The sequence below is a fragment of the Talaromyces amestolkiae genome, assembly GCF_001896365.1.
Source record: "Talaromyces amestolkiae strain CIB chromosome Unknown scaffold17.1, whole genome shotgun sequence".
NCBI lineage: Eukaryota > Fungi > Ascomycota > Eurotiomycetes > Eurotiales > Trichocomaceae > Talaromyces > Talaromyces amestolkiae.
Genome location: NW_024468053.1, coordinates 308,608 through 329,322, shown reverse-complemented (window position 1 = coordinate 329,322; position 20,715 = coordinate 308,608). Strand labels below are relative to the sequence as shown.

Here is a 20,715-nt window from a genome sequence, read left to right as displayed (position 1 = left end):
GATCTTTTTCCGTGTCCTGGCGTTGGGGTAGGCTTTTCCTGAATTTGATCCAAGCCGCATACAGTCTCCGGCTCTGGTCAAGAAGAACCGCATGGTCATCCTCCAAAAGTGTGTTGGAAAAATCACGAGCATCGGAGAGGAGAAAGTCCCACTGTTGTGTCAGAAACTCCTCATGTCTATCAAGATCGACCTTTGCTGCAAGACCGCACCCTATAGGGTTTGTTGAGTCTATTTCTCGAAGTTGATCACTGAATGTCCTGATGAGTTCACTACTCGGCTTCTTTATCGTAGGCATCACTGTGTTGGTGGAGGTCCAAGCAATTTCAGAGCATACACAGGGTATTATTTCTATCCATGGTCATTCTCAAGTCTCGAGGCTGACAACGGAGAGTTTGACAGCCTTGTTGGGTCTGATCAGGCTTTCTGGTAGGCACCATTTGGCGCTCATCCCGTCCATGGGATTCTCACTGCCTGGTAGGAGTAACCAACCAGCCTTATCTCCCAGTAAAGAAGACATTTTCGACCAATGACCATAATACACGTTCTTTGCTTACAGGAGGAGTCATTTACCCCGCTTTAGCTCGCGTGAACTCTCATATTGATAGGAAACCGGTATTCGATATCTGTTCCGATATATCAAACACTGATAGCTCCGCGTTTGAATAGAAAATATCTGGAACCAATCAAAGCGACTCAATCTTTTAACCTATCACTCTATTACTCTCGTTCGTTCATCTACACCGAATTCATTAGCGGAGACTCACCATGTCGGACCGATTTGAGTATACAACGGGTAGTCTTCAGGACAGACATTCTCGGGTTGCGTCGACAGTGTCCTTGGATCAAGACTACATAGACGACTTAGGAGTGCGGCATTCTCATAAGTACTACACTGATTACGCAAGAAAGAGAACAATCAACCAATACGAAGATCGGTGCCCCGGGACAAAATCTTCAGTGATTTGCCAAGCGATTATATTCGAAGCATCTTCTGATAGTTGCTCAAACCGAGACACGCAGGTTGTCACTTACCAGGATGACCGACCACTTCAGTTCGCAACCGGTGGGCAGAAGAAAACAACACAGAATGGTATCACCCAACCTGAAGAATGGGCTGTTAAGTATGATAATGAGAATTCAGCTTCTGAGCCGGAGGAAGGTCCCGTTGTGGAATGGATAGGGCCAGTGCTTCAGGTCAATTTTATCGGCCGGGCTAAGTTCTCTTATAGAGTCATCAGAGATGGCAGGAAACAAGAAATCATACCATACATACCAGAAATGACAGAGGATTTACCGTTGGAGATTTACTCGAAAGCATCCATTGTGATCAAATCTCCCCATTTGCTGCACGCTCTAGAGGAGCTGATAGATTATTATCCATCATTTCACACTCAACTCAAGGACGGATACAAAAAGGACTTCAAGATCGATCCACCATTCGCAGTGGTGATGCACCATTTCCAGTCTCTCAAAGAGCTAGTTGAGAAAGAGCACGAATTTTCACACCAAAAGGACTCCCGCAACTTTCGACGGGCTGAATTGCAGCAAAACCACATGAGATACCTGTACGAGTTTGCAGAGCCTTTGTACCGTGCAGACGTGGTTCCGTGTGAACAGCATTTGTCAGAAGTGTGTCCTCGAATAGCTTTTGACATGATATGGTATCTTTTCAAGCCCGGAACGGATGTCTATGTTCAGTAAGAAGGTGTTACCTTCGTCGGTGTTGTGCTAGACTTGACAACGGAGACCGAAGGAGATGTCCAAACCATTCCCAGCGAAGCAAGCAAGCAGAAATTGTGGTCGATAAGTGTATGGCACATGAACACTGACGGTGCAACACTTCGACGAACAAAAAAGACATACATGGTTAACACGTATCCCGGGCTGCGTGATGTTACCGAGCTTCCCATATGTCCAGTCTCCATATGGGATGCAAAAGATAAAGGTGAGCGCCGTAAAAAGATACTTACGAGGAGCAGGGTTTATTTCAAAGCCCTCCAGCAGGGTAACCTGCTAGCCAACCTCGATGGGCCTATTAGAGACACGAAAACATATGTATGTTGATACTTGGAACTTATTGGCGGACAGATATTAATGATCATGAAGTATACCGGGAAAGTCGTTTTAGACTATCGAAGAGGGGTTGAGGAAGAATACAATGGACTTGGATCGTTCCAACCAGTGAAGGATCATTATGAGTCCTACAGATCCTACGATGAGATTTGCATCAACGACTATCGCGGGCCTGAATCTTCACAATTAATCCCGTCATATATAGATTATTCGACAGAGAATAAAATTAGCATTCTTAGCACTGATGCGCAATTTGGAAGCGAGAAATCGCAGCGGTGGTTGAATACGCAAGACTGGAGCCATGGTGATACAAAATCAAATAAATTCAGTGGGAAAGGCCTAAAGGTCGTCAAGGAACTGACGGAGCACCAGTTGCTCTTGCTTCATCCAGCAACGCCGGTTTACGGGTTGAAGCTCAAACAATGGAGTAAGTCCTCTTCATCATTCGGTATTTGGTCTAGACTGAAAGCAAGCAGTGTTGACATCAATGGACTATATTCGAGAGACTGTTCCATCGTCGGAAAGTATTGCAAATTTGATTATTGGAGAAGACGAGCTGCGGACAATCCGTGCGCTGTCAAACAAACAGAACAGCACCGCTAAGCAGTGGTCTGCAGATTTCATTGAAGGCAAGGGGACTGGTCAGATTATTTTACTTCACGGTAGGCGCCCTCTTGGTGTTATGATCTGCAGACTGATCTTCGTTAACAGACCACCCGGAGTTGGTAAAACCTACACAGTTGGTGAGTACGTCCCACAAAAGAATGATATAACAAGAGACTGATGACAATCTAAGAGGCCATTTCGGAATGGCTTCACCGACCCCTTCTAGCCCTCACGGTGGCAGACATTGGCACTGTTGAAACGCTTGTCGAAAAGCAACTGTTCAAGTGGTTCAGTCTAGCTGAAGCGTGGAATGCGGTACTTCTTGTCGATGAAGCAGAAATTTTCTTGGAGCGGCGACAGAACCGCGATTTAGGCCGCAATGGTCTGGTATCCGGTATAAATCATGACCTTTTGGAATACCTCGTGCCCAGACAACTACCTCAGAGGTACCAGCTTTCCTTCGTCGCATGGAGTATTTCAAGGGACTGCTCTTCCTTACCACCAATCGTGTTGGCCAGATCGATGACGCCTTCATTTCACGGGTTCACGTAGCTATAGGCTACGACAAACTCAATGCCGAGACGAGAAAAAGAATCTGGAACGGGTTCTTTCAAAAATTGGCCAGAGAGCGAACCGGTAAGATCCAAATAGCACTCGACGCAAAAAAATGGGTTTTGGAGACAGCCGGGGAAAAGCAGGTGCAGCTCAACGGAAGAGATGTTCGCAATGCGCTACAGACAGCCATCACGCTTGCGGAGTTTGAGAGTGAGGAAGACCCGGATTTTACTCCAGACATGGTTGTTATTGTGACCAAGAGCCACTTCCAACGGGTGCTTGAGATGAGCAACAAGTTTCATGACTATGTCACAAGTATCCGACGGGAAGATGAGAAAAAATGAGCACATGCTCGCGGAGATCGTAATGATTATGATGGCGATAATGTTCCTTCAAATCAACTCAGCATATTGCGACGGGGCATAGACCTAGGACAGTCCAATCGCGATGATAGAGCTCGATATGAATGACATATCTAGACCTAGCCGTTACAAGTATTTATAGTCTACCAGTTGTTTTTGTTATCTCGCTTTGTTCCATTTATTATGGGTCAAATTAGAAGAAAAAATGAGCATGTTATGGGCTGACCCTATAACGGACTTTGGTTGAGATATCCAAAATAGAAGTAGTTACGATTTACTCTTATTTCGCCTTCACAAGACTCATTTCAAACTCTACATTCATTGTAATCGCCGCCTTGCTGATATCCAACAAGTCCTTATCAAAGTCAATCCTCCCCTTTTCAAACACAACTAGAATAGACAACCCGTCAAACTAGAACATGCTCAATTCATCGCCTTTGTTGATGTGGCTTCCTGGTTTCTTCTTTATCATATATCCTGAAAACATCAGTGAAAATGAATTCAGGGGGAGAAAGATTTAAGGAAGAAATGCAGTACAGTGCCCACATTCGTCACCCCATTGACTACATAATCCCTCGCATTCCTCGACAGAATATCCAAACAACTACTCAGCGCCATGGGGTCAACCTGGTAATAGTCCCCGGGTAGGCTTTTGTACAAGATAGTTTTCCCACAGACTGGACTGTGGAAACAATGATAATCCTGCGGCGAAAGCCTGAAACTTGCAATTGACCCGTCATAGAACAGCGAGCCGAGTTGTTTGTCCATCACTAGGTTTGTGATTGTAAAGTCATCACCTTTGATCCAGATTTTCTTGCTTTCGGCGACGGTCTCATAAACGACAACGCGCGAGTCGGCTACCACGACGGCCTTGGTAGGATCGGTTTTGGCGTGTATGGGTCGAGAGCCCGGTTTGTTTGCGCGGACGAAAAAGTCCTCGAAGGTGACTTAATTAAGCGTTGATGTCGGAGGGCTCGAAGTCGTTCATGTTGATGTGGAAGAATTTGACGAATAATTTGATTTGGCTTTTGGAGGAGGGGGCTGCTCCTTTTCTGCCTGTACTCGTAAACTCAGAGGTTTGGCTACTGGCGAAGATTGCGTGGGTGGCGGACCGCTTTCAATATTCTTGTTGCGAAGATGCAGGCACATCATGTGTGTTGTATCGAACCATTCTGTCAAGGGATTGAAAAGAAAAAAGAGCTTGAGCTTTTTGAAGAGTGGTTGTTGTTCGCGGATTTCCTAATCAGTCTGCGAGAGTCAGTCGGTAGAACCTGTTAATAGTCACTGAATGATATGGGCATGCCTTGCGATCAATGGTCTTCCAGCCGAATTCTCGATTTTGGGCCTGAAAATAGTCAGCAGTTAATTCCGGACTGAACTGAAGATTGATAATACCATCTTCACAAACGACAGCAGATAATCCGCAAAATCGTGGAGGAACCCGAGTATACCCATGTTCGCTAACTCTCTATCGAGATGTTCGATATATGAACCTGACGTGATATTATCTTGAATGAAACGGACACTTAGCGTATGTCATTTCTATAGCAGAAAGTTTGGATTGATTAGGGCTTTTCGCGTCATGATGATTTTCCGCCACAAGACAACCTTTCATTCAACATCGCGAAGACTCATGAAAGAATATATCATTGACACCCATGTTCTCTCGGAAAACGAAAAAGAGGCACAACCATCATCTCAAAGGAAAAATAGCTCTAGAATACCCGAACAAGCAGAAAGCCACTTCGACAACACATCCGACCACAGCGACTCCGTCTGGGTCCATAAAGTGTCGTACTCGACCTACCCCCATGCCGCCTTTGCGCCCTAGAAGCAAAATATCAAGAACACTGATATATGCATTATCGGCGCTGGTATAGCCGGTATCTCCTCAGCCTACGGGCTGAGATTGCCCGAGGCGGGAAACAGGTCACCATTATCGAAGCGCGGCACGTTCTCTCCGGCGAGACGAGGCGAACGAGTGGCCATTTTATCCAATTCTCTTGAAGTTTAGTACGTAGTGTTGTGCTTTTTTTGTGTTCAGCATTGCCGTCGTAAGTTCAGGAGTTGATAATGTCAAAATGGCCAGCGTTTGTTTCGTTCTATGAATGCTTTGTAATATAAATTATCTTCCATGTCTGTACTGGGCTAGATACACTTGAATTTACACATTGAATATAGTGGATAACTTTCTCTCCAATTCGTTCAACTTATCAAAACCCCCGATCCAAGCAACATGTTGATCCGGACGACACAATATCACGAATTCCGTGGCCCCCTTTTCAAACACACGACCGCTGATATGATTGACTTCATTAATCGTTGGCGATTCTTCACTATCGGAAAATATCCTGCCATAATCCCAACCAAATGTCTCATCAAACGGACGAAACATCTCAGGGATATCGAAAAAGTCAATATGATCTCTGGGACTAGCATGTATCAAAAAGCTCTCAATTGAAGAGCTCAACTTTTGCAAGACGTTTCTTGTTGAAAGTGAGTTCGCGAGATCGTTCAACTTCTCCAATTGCTCTTCTTGTCGCAGGTCACCAGCGAAGACCAATAATCTCCATACCCCCGTGCTGCGCAAAAGACTTAACAAATGTTTCGTCGACCCATCCGCCTGATTCTTGACCGTCTTCTCGAAGCATGCCAGACGCATCCCGACATGAACGTCTTTAATTCCGGAACGAGCTATTCGATATTTTGCATCGGATCGTGCAATCAATATACTCGGTTCATATACCACCCCCGTCCCGCTCATAAATCCAGAATATTGCTGTCTTACTTCATCAACCCCTTCACCTTTTGGGTCTGCCTGTTGATATGCTGATAATATTCGTTTATCCAATTCCATTAGTGTCCTGGCCACTGGTTGTCTTTCACTTTCATATGTATCAAGGATGGCAGGACTGGCGTGCTGAGTCATTACGGAGCCGAGCTTCCAGATAAGATTGTATGTATCTTGCATTGAGATGTTCATTCCTTGACCGGCCATGGGGGAATGAGTATGTGCTGCATCACCGGCGAGGAAGATCCTGTCGTGTATTCGATGATGTATGACCAGACGCTGACGTATCTATGGCAAATCAATATTGGCTTCTACTTTTCGTCTAGGGGTAGCATACACTATAGATAGACCACCAGTCGCAATGTCGGTACCTCAGATAATACGGCTTCATTGCCCTCTCCGCAATTATCACGAGTGCTCGCGGCGATTCTTCTGTTCGTTGTCGAGCGACTTGCTCCAGTTCATCATTCCCTTTGAGCTGAATGTACAGCCTTAGAAGCCGATTTTCTCGTGGTGCGGTCATGATACTACCGTGTGTATCAGATTTAATGGCGCAGGATTGGCGGACATCGGCTGTGCAACTCAGTCAAACATGGGATTCGACAGTAAAAGGGGCGAATTGGGGCATACGGAAATTGGTTATGGGTACAATGTCAATTACACCCCATGTTGATTCTGAATGGGTTTCCATGGGGACGTGGAGCTGTTCTCTAGTCCAGCCACGAGAGCCGTCGCAAGCGACTATGTATCGTGCAGATATAGTTTCAGCATTCTGGTCTGCATAGAACAATTAGCTTAAATTCTCGAGAAAATGAAGGATATAGCCATACTAGGATCCGCCAGATTTTTCACCTTGATCATCACCGGATACTCAGAGTCATTTGACGATACGTCTAACATCTCGGCTCGTTTCTGCCATTCAACCTTGGCGCGTCCAAGCCCGTTGATATACTGAATAAGCACATCCTCAATCAGACCTTGATTCAGGAGAACCTGCCCAAATCTCGAGAGATTATCTGGCTGCAACGAAGTCCTTTTTTCTCGTTTGATGTTGCCAGACTCTTTATCTACGCTTTCAAAACTTCAGTTCTTACGGGTCATCTTTGATCGTGAATGGGTTCGTAGTATACACACCGCCCCCAATAACACATCTCAGCCGCAACTACCGCTTGCCTTAGGATCTGATCGACAAAGCCAAAGCTATCCATAATCTCTAATGTGCGACTTTGCAGTCCATCAGCATGGCCTGTGCGCGTCCGGCTGGGTTTCTGATCAATAATTCGTGTGGTCATGCTGTATTGAGCGGCCCAGCAGGCGGCCATGAGGCCTGCTGGACCCGCGCCTATAATGAGCAGGTCTGACTCTGCCATTTGGCAGGATCGAAGTGGACATTAACATTTCGATGTGGCTTTATCTGTATATAAAATTGCGTTAAGCGGTTCGTGAGATGGATCGAGCGTAAATATGGGGTTTCTGCTTTCGGCGACGAACGTCATGATTAGTTTGTACGACGTCTTGACTCATGATTCTTACTTTCATGGTTTACGATTCCAACTTTTACTTTCAAATCATTATCAATTAAATACATAATCGGTATACAGTAAATGAATCTATTTACTCGTCATTATTGCTCTTATCCAACAACAATAAACCTGCAAGATCAGTGTTAGCCAAATAATCCCTTACTAGGCAATATGCCGGGAGAAACTCACTGTAACCCTGTCCCGACGACCACGAATCCGTGATATCCAGCCCAGCTCTGTCCGCCAACTCGTTCTGATCATTCACATCATATTTGTAACTCTGAACGCCCAATATACTTTTCCCCGCAGGAACAGATTTCATCTCATCACGGTCACCCAGACTCACATCAGTGTCCGGGTAATAGTATTGACTGTGTCGACCGTACTGCGCTTCCCAGATACCCTTGACATGCCAATGATCCAGGTCAAAAGCGTCGTATCCCAAAATCTGGTTTGCACGGTACAAGCCGATTTTGACAAAGCGATGGTTTACGCCTTCGGGGTCATTGTAGGCTCTGAAGACGCGGTCAGGGTCTTTGCACCCGTCGAGACCGATTAGAAACGATGGGCTCTTTCCAGAAGCACTATCTGGAGCAGAAAAACTTTTTAAAAAGTCCGCAACTTCATCACGCTGGAAGCTTCCCAGAGTTGATCCGAGAGAGAGCAAAGTCTTGGGCCGGGATTGGATCTCCGGTTTGTTGAGCCATTCGCGGCCGTCGTCGTAGGTGCCCAGGAGACCGAAGCAGCGGACGTGATTGAAATGGCCTGGCGGCACGAGGGCGAGCGTGCGCTGGAGCTCAGGTAATGAGACATCGAGCGCAAAGTAATCGACGTCTCGGCCGAGTTCGTCTAGGGCTTCGAGGAGGATTTTGATTTTGCGCAGATTTCTAATTCATTAGCTCACAAAATGAAGAATTTGTAATAGAAGTGAGAACACACCCACTCCCAAGCTCAACAAGCATACTCCCCGACACGATCCGTCCCGCGATTTGATATTTATTCTTCTCCAACAAACCAATCTCTTCATTGGTTAGATAATACGAAGGGCTGTACGTCACATCCTCAAAGTATCGAAGACCCTGTTCATCCCAAAGAAGCAGACTGGGCATTTCAGCACCTGCTTCATTGCCCTGGGCGCTTGTGATCTTGTCGAGACTCTCCTGGATCGATACGCGGAGGGTGTCTTCAGTCTTTTCGGGGTGAGAGCGGATGTCGATTATGTTACTACTTGCGGCAGCGGCGCTAGATTGGGAGAAAGAAGTGGCATCGCGCAGTCTTGGCTGAGCTTGGTGGGTGTGTTGAAACGGGAAGACATTTTCGAACATTGTGAGTATGTACTTGTGGGTATCCAGGGACGAGTTTTTTTGAATATGCTCTAAGTGAGGTTGCCTGTAGTGCGAGTCATAAATCAAATGGATATATTTTCCTCTTTATATTCTGATATGAAAGTAGAGTACTTAAAATGGAATTGTTCTAGATTTCATACATTTCGCTATGCAATTGATCCTCTACACGTTTTCAGCCACACGTAATGGTACCAGAGTACTATTTGGATAGTTGTGACGTACATCGACCGAATTATCCCGTCCAAACGTCAGATGAAATCTGACAAGAAAATAAATTCCTTGTAAAAGGATTGCATTCGTCATTCGATCGCCCTTAGTTCAACAAAATGTAATGATAATTGATTCAAGATCTTTCCGCGGGCGTCCAAGGCTGAGACATGCATTATTGTTAATCCGTAATACGGCTTTCAGGATGTAAAGCTCTACTACGGAACCAGGAACTTGGGCAGCCCTAATTCCTGGCGACACAACAACTAATATGACTATATACATTGATCTTCAAGAATATCTATGTATAATATTACGGGAAAGAATTAATGTCAATCAGTCGAAGCATCATTTTGGCACAACGATCATACCGATGGCTTGCTCTAGCTCTATAAACCTTCCTCCATACGCCCATTGTGAGTGCGTGTTTAGACAATCCTTTTTTCCAGTTGTCATATCTTGAAAGGCATAGTAGATCTCGATCGTGAGATATCTCATTCTCTCATAAGCAATGTTTGTAACAAATGACGCGTCTCAGAGCGTCTCCAGCGCCGCAAAAGCTTTGGAGCTTCTTGGTCAATCATCAGGGAAGGAATATTGCTTCGGCTTTGGTTTATACCGGGTTGCGGCGAGTATATAGGCTGATGCCGGCCAGGTGAAGATTCGAGTGGTGCGTGTAAGCAGGCTCATTTGTAGAAAGTGGTTTCGGTTATCATTGAAGGACCCTCACGGTCTTAAGGTGCTTGTTGATTGTATTTCTCTCATGAATGTGATCAGTTCCTTGTTGACTCCTTATTAGACATTCTTGGTGTGACAAAGCCATACAATATCACAAACATCATATATCCTTATACAAGCATCACATCCAAGGATTATCACGCGCAAGCTCCAGAAGCATCTCACCCTCCAAGTCTCCTTCAAATCTTCCGCCATTGAATACAACAGTGCGATTTACAACGAATGCCACCCAGTCACGATAGTCTGGATGGATACAAAGCACGTCTTCGCCGTTGAACTGAATCCAGGATTCGGAAGCAAAGACGTCCGTCGAACGCGGCTTCTGGGGACTCGGTAGGGGATTAAAGCAATAACGGCCACGGTCAGTAACAAATAAAATACCTCTATCGCAAGGCGAAAATGCCAGCCCAGAAATTTCTGTACGTAGCAGTATACTGTAAAGTTTCATGCCCGTTTCAGCATCGCAGAGGTGAATTTTCGATTCTGTGCTGTAAGCAAAGAATTTGCCCTCTGGTGAGAATGAGATCATGGTCCAGTAGCCTATAGCCTGGTCCAGCTCCACAGATATTTTTTGCAACTCTTGAGTCATCACATTGAATAGCTGAATAGTCTGACTGTCTTGAAGTGCGAATGCTACCTTACGGCCATTCGGAGAGAATGTAGCCGCTGGTAACATGTATTCACCACGTAAGCCGTCCCAACTCATCTGACAAGTCCCGTTTGATGTATTCCAAAATTTGATGTAAAACCGACTCCAAGTCAGTAGCAGGCTACCATCAGGTGAAAAGGCTCTTATAAATGTCTCCTGGCGACCCGCTTCTTGTATCTTCAAGGTACAACGTTGTTTCCATGTAGTGACGTCCCATATTTCTATCAATTTCTTATCAAACCGAATGGCGAAGACCTTCCCATCAGGCGAAAGTTGAAGTGCGCGCACGGTCCTAGGTTTCGTCTTCAGAATATGTCGGTCTGCTCCCTTCTCTATGTCCCAAAGTCGAATAAATTTATCGTCCGCCAAATAAATCAGCAGTTTACCGTCGGTAGAAAAGCTAAGATAGTGTGCCGAGTCTAAATAACCATTGATAATAGAAACCTTTTTACCAGTCCTAAGATCAAACAACCGGACCGATTTGTCGCCATATTCAGCGGCCAGAATTTTCGCACCCTGAGCAAGGGCTAAAATACCAGTTGGAGGAGGATATGCAAAGAAATTTGACAATCGACTTGCAACCCGCGGATCTAATACTCGCGAAACAGCGTCGAATGCAGAGTTTTTCAAATCCCGTAATCTGCTGCGTGCCAGATCCAGTGAGATTGACTCCGTGCTTGCTGCTGCGTCCCCTGCATCCCAAATGTTGACCGATCTACCCTTATTACTAACGATTACCAATCTCCCATCAGGGAAGGATGCCATAGGTCCCACGTAGCCCGATTGAAACTTCAACACCCGGGATCCTGTGTCAGGTTTCCATATACACGGTCTGCCTGCATCAGAGTACCCAGTGGCTCTTAGCTCGCCATTGGGAAAAGAGGCTAATGATGTTAGTATAATTAGATCGCATCTGTAAGCAATAATTTCGGTGGCATTCTCTATATCCCAAAGACGTATGTGTGTAGATGTTTTGTAAGCCAACAATTTGCTGTTAGCAGAGAATGCCAGTGGGCCGTTTTGGTCATTTTGCAGGACACATGACTCTTTGCCGGTTGCTATTTCCCAGACTTTGATGATTGTACTAGAGGTGCTCCCAATAGGACGTGGAGTCGCAGAATTTGACGCTAGATAATGGCCGTTCGGGGAGAAAGTTATCTGCAAAACATGTTCAGCATCAAATTGGAATTCAAGATGCTGAGTTCGTGTTGTCGAGTCTAGTATCGAAATGATTCCCCTGAAAGTGCCGATGGCGAAAAACCTGCTGTCGGCAGAAAACGCAATGCAGCTTGATTCGGATTCACGGACCTTCAGCAACTGCTCCTCACAACCTGTTATTGCATTCCAAAAGTGTAGATTCCATTGCTCATCATTCATGCTGTGGAAAATGGCTACAAGTTGTCTACCATCAGGGGAAAAGGCTAGATCTTCAACCTGAGAGTCGAGATACTCGGGAAAGGCATAGATGGAAAAGGCATAGCGTTCTGTACCCGTCACTGCATCCCAAATCCGTACTGTAGTATCATCACTTACTGTGGATAATAGCCTTCCGCAAGGAGAAGCTGCCAAGGCCTCCACAGTGGTCGGATGGCTCAAAGTCTGTATGTATGGACTCCAGCTTTTCGGCATCACAGGCAGCTTCGATATCCACGTTGGTATTTCATGGGAGTACAGTTTCCTTATTATACTGTTCTCCGGACTGAAAATAATGGCCGATGAGTATACCTGCAGAGGTGCCTCCTCTATCATAGAACCATGACTGAGAACAAACCGTTTCGCATCGTGTACTATGGGTCCTATTCTGCGCTTTGCTTCGGCTTCCATACGGAAACACTTTTTCAGTTCGGACACCGATGACGGATGCCCGTTTAGGTCCCCCTTGAAGTATCAGCGTATCGTCTTTCGTCGAATGACCGGAAATACTCTACCTCCAACAATCTCTCTAGATCCACCATCATGGCCACACCATACGAGAAACAGCCAATAAGGGCAAGAGTTTCGAGCCAGAAAAGGTATTTGGTTTGGAAGAATTTTTCAATGCTAGCATCATCTCCAGATTCGGTATGGCTTCGTTGAAGGTGGCCGATCCAAAATTGAGATGCGTACTGCAAGGAAAACCGTATATTCTTGTCGATGTCAATTTTAGATATATGACGCGCTTTCATTCCGGGCTGCCGGATATCACACGGATTGCGACGCAGTTGAGTAAGGAGAATCCGAAGACAGCATCGAAGAAGCTCTCTATTGGCCTTCTGCATGTCTATAGCGTAGAGCTCATGTGAACATCGCTTAGAGTTGACTATATAATCGCGGAAGGATGGGTGTAGAAGACGTATGACCCCATCTTCCTGTTCGGGAACGTCAATGATCGAATGAAGCTGATGCAGGGTTTTGCTAATTTCTGCTCTTGGTTCTTGAAGTATCTCAGCCAGCTGGGAGATGGAGATTGCGTCGTAGACAACAACGATTGACCCGAGAACTCGATGAAATAAGAATTTCCTTCTAGCCATTTCTTCCGAGTCGAGTTTTCCCGTCATTTTGAATGAATGTGTAAGAACAGTGGTATACATACGATCCAACTCCTCTTCCGAATTGGCAGATGGAACGTCCTTCGAAATGAGCAGTGCGAACCGTTCACCAGCCAGCTCTTCGCCGTCCTGTATAAATCTGCAGGCAGTAGCTGCATGAATGAACAATCCTTGAGACCTGTGGACTAGGTAATTGATATTCTCGTCTGACAGAAGATTTTGATCAATGCAAAACCTTTTGCCGATTTGAGTAAGCTTGTCTTGATAATACAATCTCAAATCATGTTCAACTAATGACTTTTCAATGTCGTGAAGGATGAAGTCTCGACGGAACAGTGACTCAATCCTGCCAAATCCCAGATTAATGGGTTGCTCGGGTCGACTAGTTATGAATACCCGAAATTGGAAATGTTTGAGTCGCGTTATTTCGTTCAAGCATTGAATTAGCTGAGATATATCATCTTCGCTCTCGCACTCGTCTAATGCATCAATGACAATTAGCAATGGTGGCCGAGACGCATTGATATTATCCTCCAATGAGAGTGGCTGCAAAACCAGCTTTTTCCACTGGTCGTAGATAGACAGAGACTCAATACGTGGATTAGCCTGCATCGCCTTGCCAATGTATCTTCGAAGCTCATTCGAAATTTCAGCAAGCTGGCATGCAATCGTTGCTGGGAATCTCTTGGCTAATGCCAGGTCTCCTCCACCCCTCGAAAAGAAGAAGCTTGCCGCAAGGCGACTATTTTCATAGTATTCCCTGGCTATCGTTAAAGAGATTGTCGACTTTCCAGTMCCCGCCATACCCTTTAGCCAGTATACTCTCTCCTGTCCATCTCCGTCGGCCCATTTGCGAATTTGATTCAGAACTTCGGTTCGGGTGTCTCGTAAACAGAGGGGTAAGTGTTGTTTATTGGCAGCATTGAAGGCTGCTTCAGACACGCCTTGAGGGAGCGTAAGGGCTTCATGCGGACCTTCTACTCAAACCTCAGTTACTTATATTGATTGAGTGCTCAACACCCAAGCTCACTATCAATATGAATGTCTCCTGTGACGACCCCTTGGAAAAGAAATCCATCATTAGCAACCTCTGCGTTGCCAAAGTGCTGCACAATGTTAGGCTCGGAATTTGGCATGGCGGGKTCGCAAAAATTGGCTCAAGTGCCAGCTTAAAATCTAAAGCACCGAACCTAGATTAGCGACGAGTTTCTGTTATAAATAGTCAAAGTGTATCTTCGATTTGAACCCTGCCATCTGGATTCAAGTAACTAAGGATGGTTGTTGCACCTAACGAACTTAGCCAGACTCTCAAGCTGAAAGTGAAGCACAGAGTTAATTCGCCTAGCTCCATGCTTACCCCTCCCAGGTCCTGACCCGGTCATCCCTGTCGCTGCGGCTGAAGTGTGAGATAGCGCAGCGATTAAATTCAAGGGTCTGGCCTGCGACCACGCGTCGGCCAGTCTTTGCGCGACATTGGTTTGCCGGCAGTTCGACCATGTGTACTATGCGTTAGCGTCCGTATGGCGCCTATTTATGCTCGTCTTGAATCTGATTTGCCGAATTCATTCGCTTAATCTAGGATGTTTTCTTTTGTCACTGATTTCATTTGACCAACTCCTGATTCCGACGTCCTATACTCTCGGAGCTCGCTCAATTCGTTGAATCTATCTGCCGTACACCATAAGAGCTCTCGAAATGAATTGATGCAAAACATCCTGTTAACTCAAACATCCCTTGAAATGCATTTTGAGTTCAAATCATTCCGGCTCGAAGCACGGTCTCCATCCATCACATCATCTCCAAATATTTAGCAACAGACTTCTTTAGACTAAGAAAGCCTTCAGTCATGCATTTACAAACACATCAACGCCACTAGTCTTCTCTTTCAGGCGTGTTGTCAGTTCTGACGTTTTCGAAGAAGGTGCAAGAGTGCATTCTTCAATGACGAGGAAGACTGTGCCTTCTAGAGATTGTGATTTCTGCCTAGTCGAAGCAACAGGAGCCGTTCCAGTCATGTGATCCAGAACTGGCTCGGATCGTGCATTCCCTTCTTTGTTACATCAAAAGGTGGTCTACAATATCGAAAATCATGTGACCGCTCTGTTGACGACTCATCTCTTCCTGCTAACCTTTGCACTTTACCAATCCCTCGCCAATTCGACAAAGTACTCGATGCATAGCTGATTCACACCTTGGGCAGCATCCATAGAAGCTTGGACCTCTATGATTGTCGGATACCTCTGCTTAGGAAATGATGTTCTAGATGATTGCTTGGACGAACAAGTCTTGAAATGGTATAGTACACATTTTGGTCGAATATATGAGGGCAAGAATGGACCATTTGACCGTCGAATATCAAAACATCTGGAGTCTGGGAAAGAGTTACCTGTTGATATGAGTAATCGTGACATTCCTTGACATGGGCCTTTATTCCAAGTGTATCTATGATCTCAAACTCATATAGTACTCTCAACCCTCGGTGACCAAAAATCCCGGTTTTGAAAAAGCCCTCTTTCCATTTTGTTGATGGCATTGTGCCATTCACCTTATGTCATGATCCCACTGCTTGCAATATCCAAATGACATGTCTTGCGTTGCTGATTGGTCGGCAAAGAGGAGGTGGGTGTGACCATAAAAGACAAGAGAAGGCAAAAAAGACAAGGAAAGTTAAGGTTAAAGCACTGAGCTATGCTAGGGTTTCCTTTTGATCTGATGACAATGTAGTCCCAACAGCCACTGTTCGGCTTGGAAAGAGGTCGATTAGTCACTTGAGGCGGGGKATTATTTCACACCAATCAAGCATGTCAACACCAATTACAAGCTGTCCGGCAAAAAAAATATTGCAACATATAGACTTTGCACCACCATGCAAGTTGCTAGCGGAAAGCGAAAGGTGTCGGCCTGTATCCCTTGCTACACTCGGAAACAAAAGGTAGTAAGGATGCCCTAGCCCTCACCAAAGCGACTACTTAGTATCTACAGTGTGATCGGCAGTACCCATGTAACCATTGTACTCGTCGTCGACGCGTGGAAGACTGTAACTATTTTACACCAGACGCAGTTCAGCAGGACGAGCCAGCGGCTAGTCATAAGGAAACCGAGCTACGCAGGTTCGACAGGGCTGGTCTGTTATCTGACTTAAATGACGTCAAAAGTCCTACGAATAACCTAGAGGCTTCATCGTTAGCAGGGGTATTTGGCTATTCCGAGGATAGTCACACTAATACCCTAGCCCTTTTACAGACAGTAAGTCGATACATAATGGATGATCACATGTTTGGCTACTAAGATCATTCTATCACCAGAGACGATCATACTACGAAGAAGGCTTTGATGGTAAAAGCCATGACCTATCAAGAGAGATTGTGGCAGATGCTCAGCAGATTCTGCATAGCATGCCTGAGCGTCCAATCTTGGATTTCCTCATTAGACACTTTGTAGCTGAAGTGAATTGGTACGTTCCGAAGTCTGTATAATTTCATGTCCTTCGGCTGGCCAACTAAAGGTTCTCTCACCTTAGGATTGACCAGCTAATCTACCTTCCGTGGTTCCTTGAACAATATCAACTCTGGTGGACCAGCCAAAAACATTCATCAGTATTCGACCTAGAGTTCGCAGTCGCCATTCTGAGAATATGTTCTTACACGTCCGAGTTTCTCCCTTCCAAATCTTGTGTGATCGAGAATATTCGTGGAATGGACCTCGCAGACATCCGCCAGGCGTGCGACGATGTTGCTGACAATATTGCAAAGAAATGCACCTACATTAACCCTAAAGGGAGTCTGCTTCGTGTACAGCACCTTTCTTTTGCGGGACTTAAGTGCCGTTGCGAGGGACGTATTAATGATTTCCGAGATAATCTCAAGAGTGCGATACAGGTTGCTCAGAATATCGGAATTGACAAGGATGATACAGAGGCATCCTCTGACAGGGGAGAATTGGAGAAGGAAATGCGACGAAGGGTATTCTGCAACTTGTATATTTGGGACAGGTATGGTGACTAACGTCTTTATCGTTAATTTGCTGCTAATCACGGAGCGATATTGTGTCTAGTCTTCTAAGCAGGCAGCTGGACCGCAATTGCATTTACCCATATTGCCTGAATCCTGGAAACATGCCACGGATGCACCTAGGTTCCCATCTCGAAGAAAACAAGGATCTAGATGAATTCACAGAACGTCTTTTGCAAGCCCGTTTGGCCAATTTCTGGAAGACTGTTCGGGTTGATTGCAATCATGGGCATGACCTGGTTGGTGCTGAGGAGCGGTATGAAAGATTCTGCAATGAATACCTCGCAAACCTTCCATCTGCTTTTGCCTTGAAACCCAACATGCAGTGGGATACGCAGCTTTCCATACTCCCAAAGCAACGAGAACTTTTACATATCTCTATCTTTGAGTCTCTTTGTTATAATTTCCGGTCAACACTGTTACAAAATCTACGCCAGGCTCAAAACTTACCCGAGTACAAGCAGGTTCTACTACTATCCCAGCGAAGACGCCTCGCGATTGCGGCATTGCATGTTCTCACGTCTGCTTCGGCACTACATGCGCTAATGAGCGGCTCTCAAACACGTCTTCCAGACATTATTCGACCGACATTGGAAGCCGCGGTACTCCTGGTGAACCTTTCTCTTGATCAAAGTTTGTTTGAAGGAGTTGGTAATAGGCGTTACAGCCCATCAAGTATAGATCCCCTTGAAGCTGGCATGACCTACCTCACGCTAGAGGAGTGCATCTCGGCTATTCGTGGTGCACTCGCCCGATTACAGATATTAGCGGAAGTCAGTCACATGGCAAAAATAAGTGCTCAAGCTCTCTCACAGCTCCTGCAAAGAACGATAGATCGGTCTGGGCCAGTACAACCGAGAGCAAGACCGTCATATCTGGCTAACGAAGTTGGTGGTCATCAGTCTAATACTGAATTAAAAACCAAGGATTTAACCGCAAATTCAGAATCACGTCGAGGGTTTTTACCTGGTACGGCCATGGCCACTGATCTTGATTACTCGGACATGAACTCGGAGGAACTAGATTCTGGGCTTTGAATGATCTTGATCTCCAAATTACGTCAATCTCTGACGGGACAGCATTTCACCTCTCGGTTATTTAGCAACAGTTGAAATAATTTGGCATTAAGCATTTTTGAATAGTCTCATCTTTGCTACGACAGAACCCCCCTTCGCTTTTTAATTTCCTGCAATTGTGTAATACGTGGCAGCTCCGCGGTGTCTATAGGGTCTTTTTATCAATGTTTGAGTTAATGATGACAATACTCAGAATCTCAACCCAGTACAGTTTGTCTTCACTTTTTTATTGAAAGCGAAATGGTGAACAATTCAGGCCGCCGCAACAGCAGGGGCGATGCCAAAAAGCTTTTGACGGCGCATGAGTAGACTTGAAATGACAACAAGTGACCCGCCGGCAATCACAAGAGTATACGTCTTGCCAATAGCACTGACAATAGCGGCCAAAACTTGGGCCTTGAGGTCTGATGGTAGACTCTGCACAAGGGTTGAGTCAGAGCCCAAGATGGCACCTTGTATCTCAGAGGTTGATACAGTAGGTAGAATCTGCTGGATTCTTCCAAGGCTAGAGTTTAGCAGAATGGAATTTGCAATGGCCAAAGCCATTGTAATACCTAAGAACTGGGCCAACGTGACGAAACCGATGGCTGGCGCGATGTTGTCGACGTCCACGACGGCCTGGGTGACTGAAAAAGATGCCTGGAGATACATGCCAACACCAGCTCCTATCAACACCGTATAGCCGTACACTCGAGAGTCCGATGTTTCCTGGTCAACTGTGTACATCAGAGCAGCGCCGGCGACCGTCAACAATCCTCCAACTAGGAACCAAGGGACATAGTGCCCCAATCTAGCCATCAACTGGCCGTTGATGAAGACAAATATCACCATGATGATAATAAAAGGAAGTAAACGCACCCCAGCCTCTAGCGCGCCTCCAGCCTGCGTGAATTGGAAATACATAGGAATCATATAGATTGGCACAAAGGCGCTTGCACCACCTGCCGCGGTAGCCGCAAAGAGGAGAAGCACAGTCCGTGATCGAAAGAATTGCACGGGAATAATCCGACTCGAGACTGTGGTGGCAATTGCGTATACTTGCTGAATACTAAGCAGAATCCACAGCACGCCGAAGACGACAAACATTGCTATAATGCGGCCTGAGTTCCAGGGGTAGACGATACCGCCCATGTTGATGGCGAGAATCAATGCTGATAATACGCCAGCCTGCAAGATGATACCGAAATAATCCAGCTCTGAGACGCGCTCGCGGACAGACGCGCCTGGACGGGGATCTTTGCTCGGAATGAGGAAGATGTAGAAAGGGGCACAAATTGCTCCGATGAAGAGATTGATGTAAAACGCCCATCGCCATCCAACCGACGACTCGCTGAACGCACCCCCAATGATAGGTCCTAGAACAATTCCCAGTCCCCATGTAAATCCGGTACAGGAGATGTACATGGGACGCTCGGTGAGTGTGGTCGTAGTGGCGATGAGGGTCATGCAGCCGACATAGAGCCCTGAACCGCCTACTCCAGTAATAGCGCGGCCCAGAATCATGACATTGATAGACGGAGATGCGCCACAAATAGCAGAGCCGATTTCGAAGAGAGTGACGTGAAAGATGTAGAGCCACTTGGCGTTGATGTGACCGTACATGCGACCCCAGAGGAGATTGGTGGCGGTTGCGCTGAGTAAGAATGCGACACTCAGCCACGGCAGCTTCTGGATACCGCCAAGTTCCTGTAAAATGACCGGTTGTAGATCGGCTACTACCGTCGCGTCGAGGGCGTATAGGAAGGTGGAGGCTAAGATGGAGACGAGCGTCAAATACCATTTCCAGCCATTGATGTCTCGCGGTGGTGCTTCGGCTTCGGCGACAGTTTGAGAAGTGTCGGTATGTTTGTTTTGCTGGACGTCGTCGTTTGATCCGGTAGGATGGCTAGCAGAGCGTTCTTGGTAACCCTTCTCCTCGACCCCGGTGATGGTGGCTGTTTCTTGCGTTCCTGACATTTTCCAAACCTAATTCGTTCTATAAGATGATTGCTAACAAAAAGTGACTGGAGACTTTCCTACCTTTGCTCAGGAGACTTGAGTATTGTGAAATGTAGTGGTGAATTGGAACTGACTGGTACAGAAATTTGAACAGTGATATAAGTGCTCTAGGGGCTTGCTGTATCAGGATGCCTTCAAGAATTTTGCAAAGATAATTCTGTTTGTATGCGGAAACATGCCATCATAATTTGTCAAGAAACACTGATCCACAAAGCTTACAAATAATTTTCATTATGCCCTGCCATTCTGTCCC

The 20,715-nt window shown here is 45.9% G+C and overlaps 5 protein-coding genes across 5 annotated transcripts; 2 read left to right on the top strand and 3 right to left on the bottom strand.

The window, feature by feature from the left end:
* Positions 1-765: 765 nt before the first annotated feature.
* BHQ10_007909 (uncharacterized protein) lies at positions 766-3,578 on the top strand (the record flags this gene model as incomplete). Its single annotated transcript, XM_040880656.1, has 7 exons — positions 766-1,629; positions 1,747-2,055; positions 2,107-2,500; positions 2,550-2,735; positions 2,785-2,820; positions 2,870-3,073; positions 3,133-3,578. 7 exons carry the CDS (start codon positions 766-768, stop codon positions 3,576-3,578), a joined length of 2,439 nt encoding a protein of 812 aa, XP_040736412.1.
* A 2,182-nt stretch (positions 3,579-5,760) lies between these two features.
* BHQ10_007908 (uncharacterized protein) lies at positions 5,761-9,235 on the bottom strand (the record flags this gene model as incomplete). Its single annotated transcript, XM_040880655.1, has 7 exons — positions 5,761-6,634; positions 6,759-6,960; positions 7,018-7,164; positions 7,218-7,459; positions 7,522-7,729; positions 8,100-8,797; positions 8,850-9,235. 7 exons carry the CDS (start codon positions 9,233-9,235, stop codon positions 5,761-5,763), a joined length of 2,757 nt encoding a protein of 918 aa, XP_040736411.1.
* Positions 9,236-10,322: 1,087 nt separating this feature from the next.
* BHQ10_007907 (uncharacterized protein) lies at positions 10,323-14,514 on the bottom strand (the record flags this gene model as incomplete). Its single annotated transcript, XM_040880654.1, has 6 exons — positions 10,323-11,734; positions 11,807-12,334; positions 12,384-12,488; positions 12,539-12,728; positions 12,779-14,355; positions 14,409-14,514. The coding sequence occupies 6 exons, from the start codon at positions 14,512-14,514 to the stop codon at positions 10,323-10,325; spliced, it is 3,918 nt and encodes a 1,305-aa protein (XP_040736410.1).
* A 1,730-nt stretch (positions 14,515-16,244) lies between these two features.
* On the top strand, positions 16,245-18,425 carry BHQ10_007906 (uncharacterized protein; the record flags this gene model as incomplete). The annotated part of the gene is made up of 5 exons (XM_040880653.1): positions 16,245-16,281; positions 16,434-16,624; positions 16,684-16,832; positions 16,899-17,369; positions 17,444-18,425. 5 exons carry the CDS (start codon positions 16,245-16,247, stop codon positions 18,423-18,425), a joined length of 1,830 nt encoding a protein of 609 aa, XP_040736409.1.
* A 291-nt stretch (positions 18,426-18,716) lies between these two features.
* BHQ10_007905 (uncharacterized protein) lies at positions 18,717-20,420 on the bottom strand (the record flags this gene model as incomplete). The annotated part of the gene is made up of 1 exon (XM_040880652.1): positions 18,717-20,420. The coding sequence occupies one exon, from the start codon at positions 20,418-20,420 to the stop codon at positions 18,717-18,719; it is 1,704 nt and encodes a 567-aa protein (XP_040736408.1).
* Between the last annotated feature and the right edge of the window lie 295 nt (positions 20,421-20,715).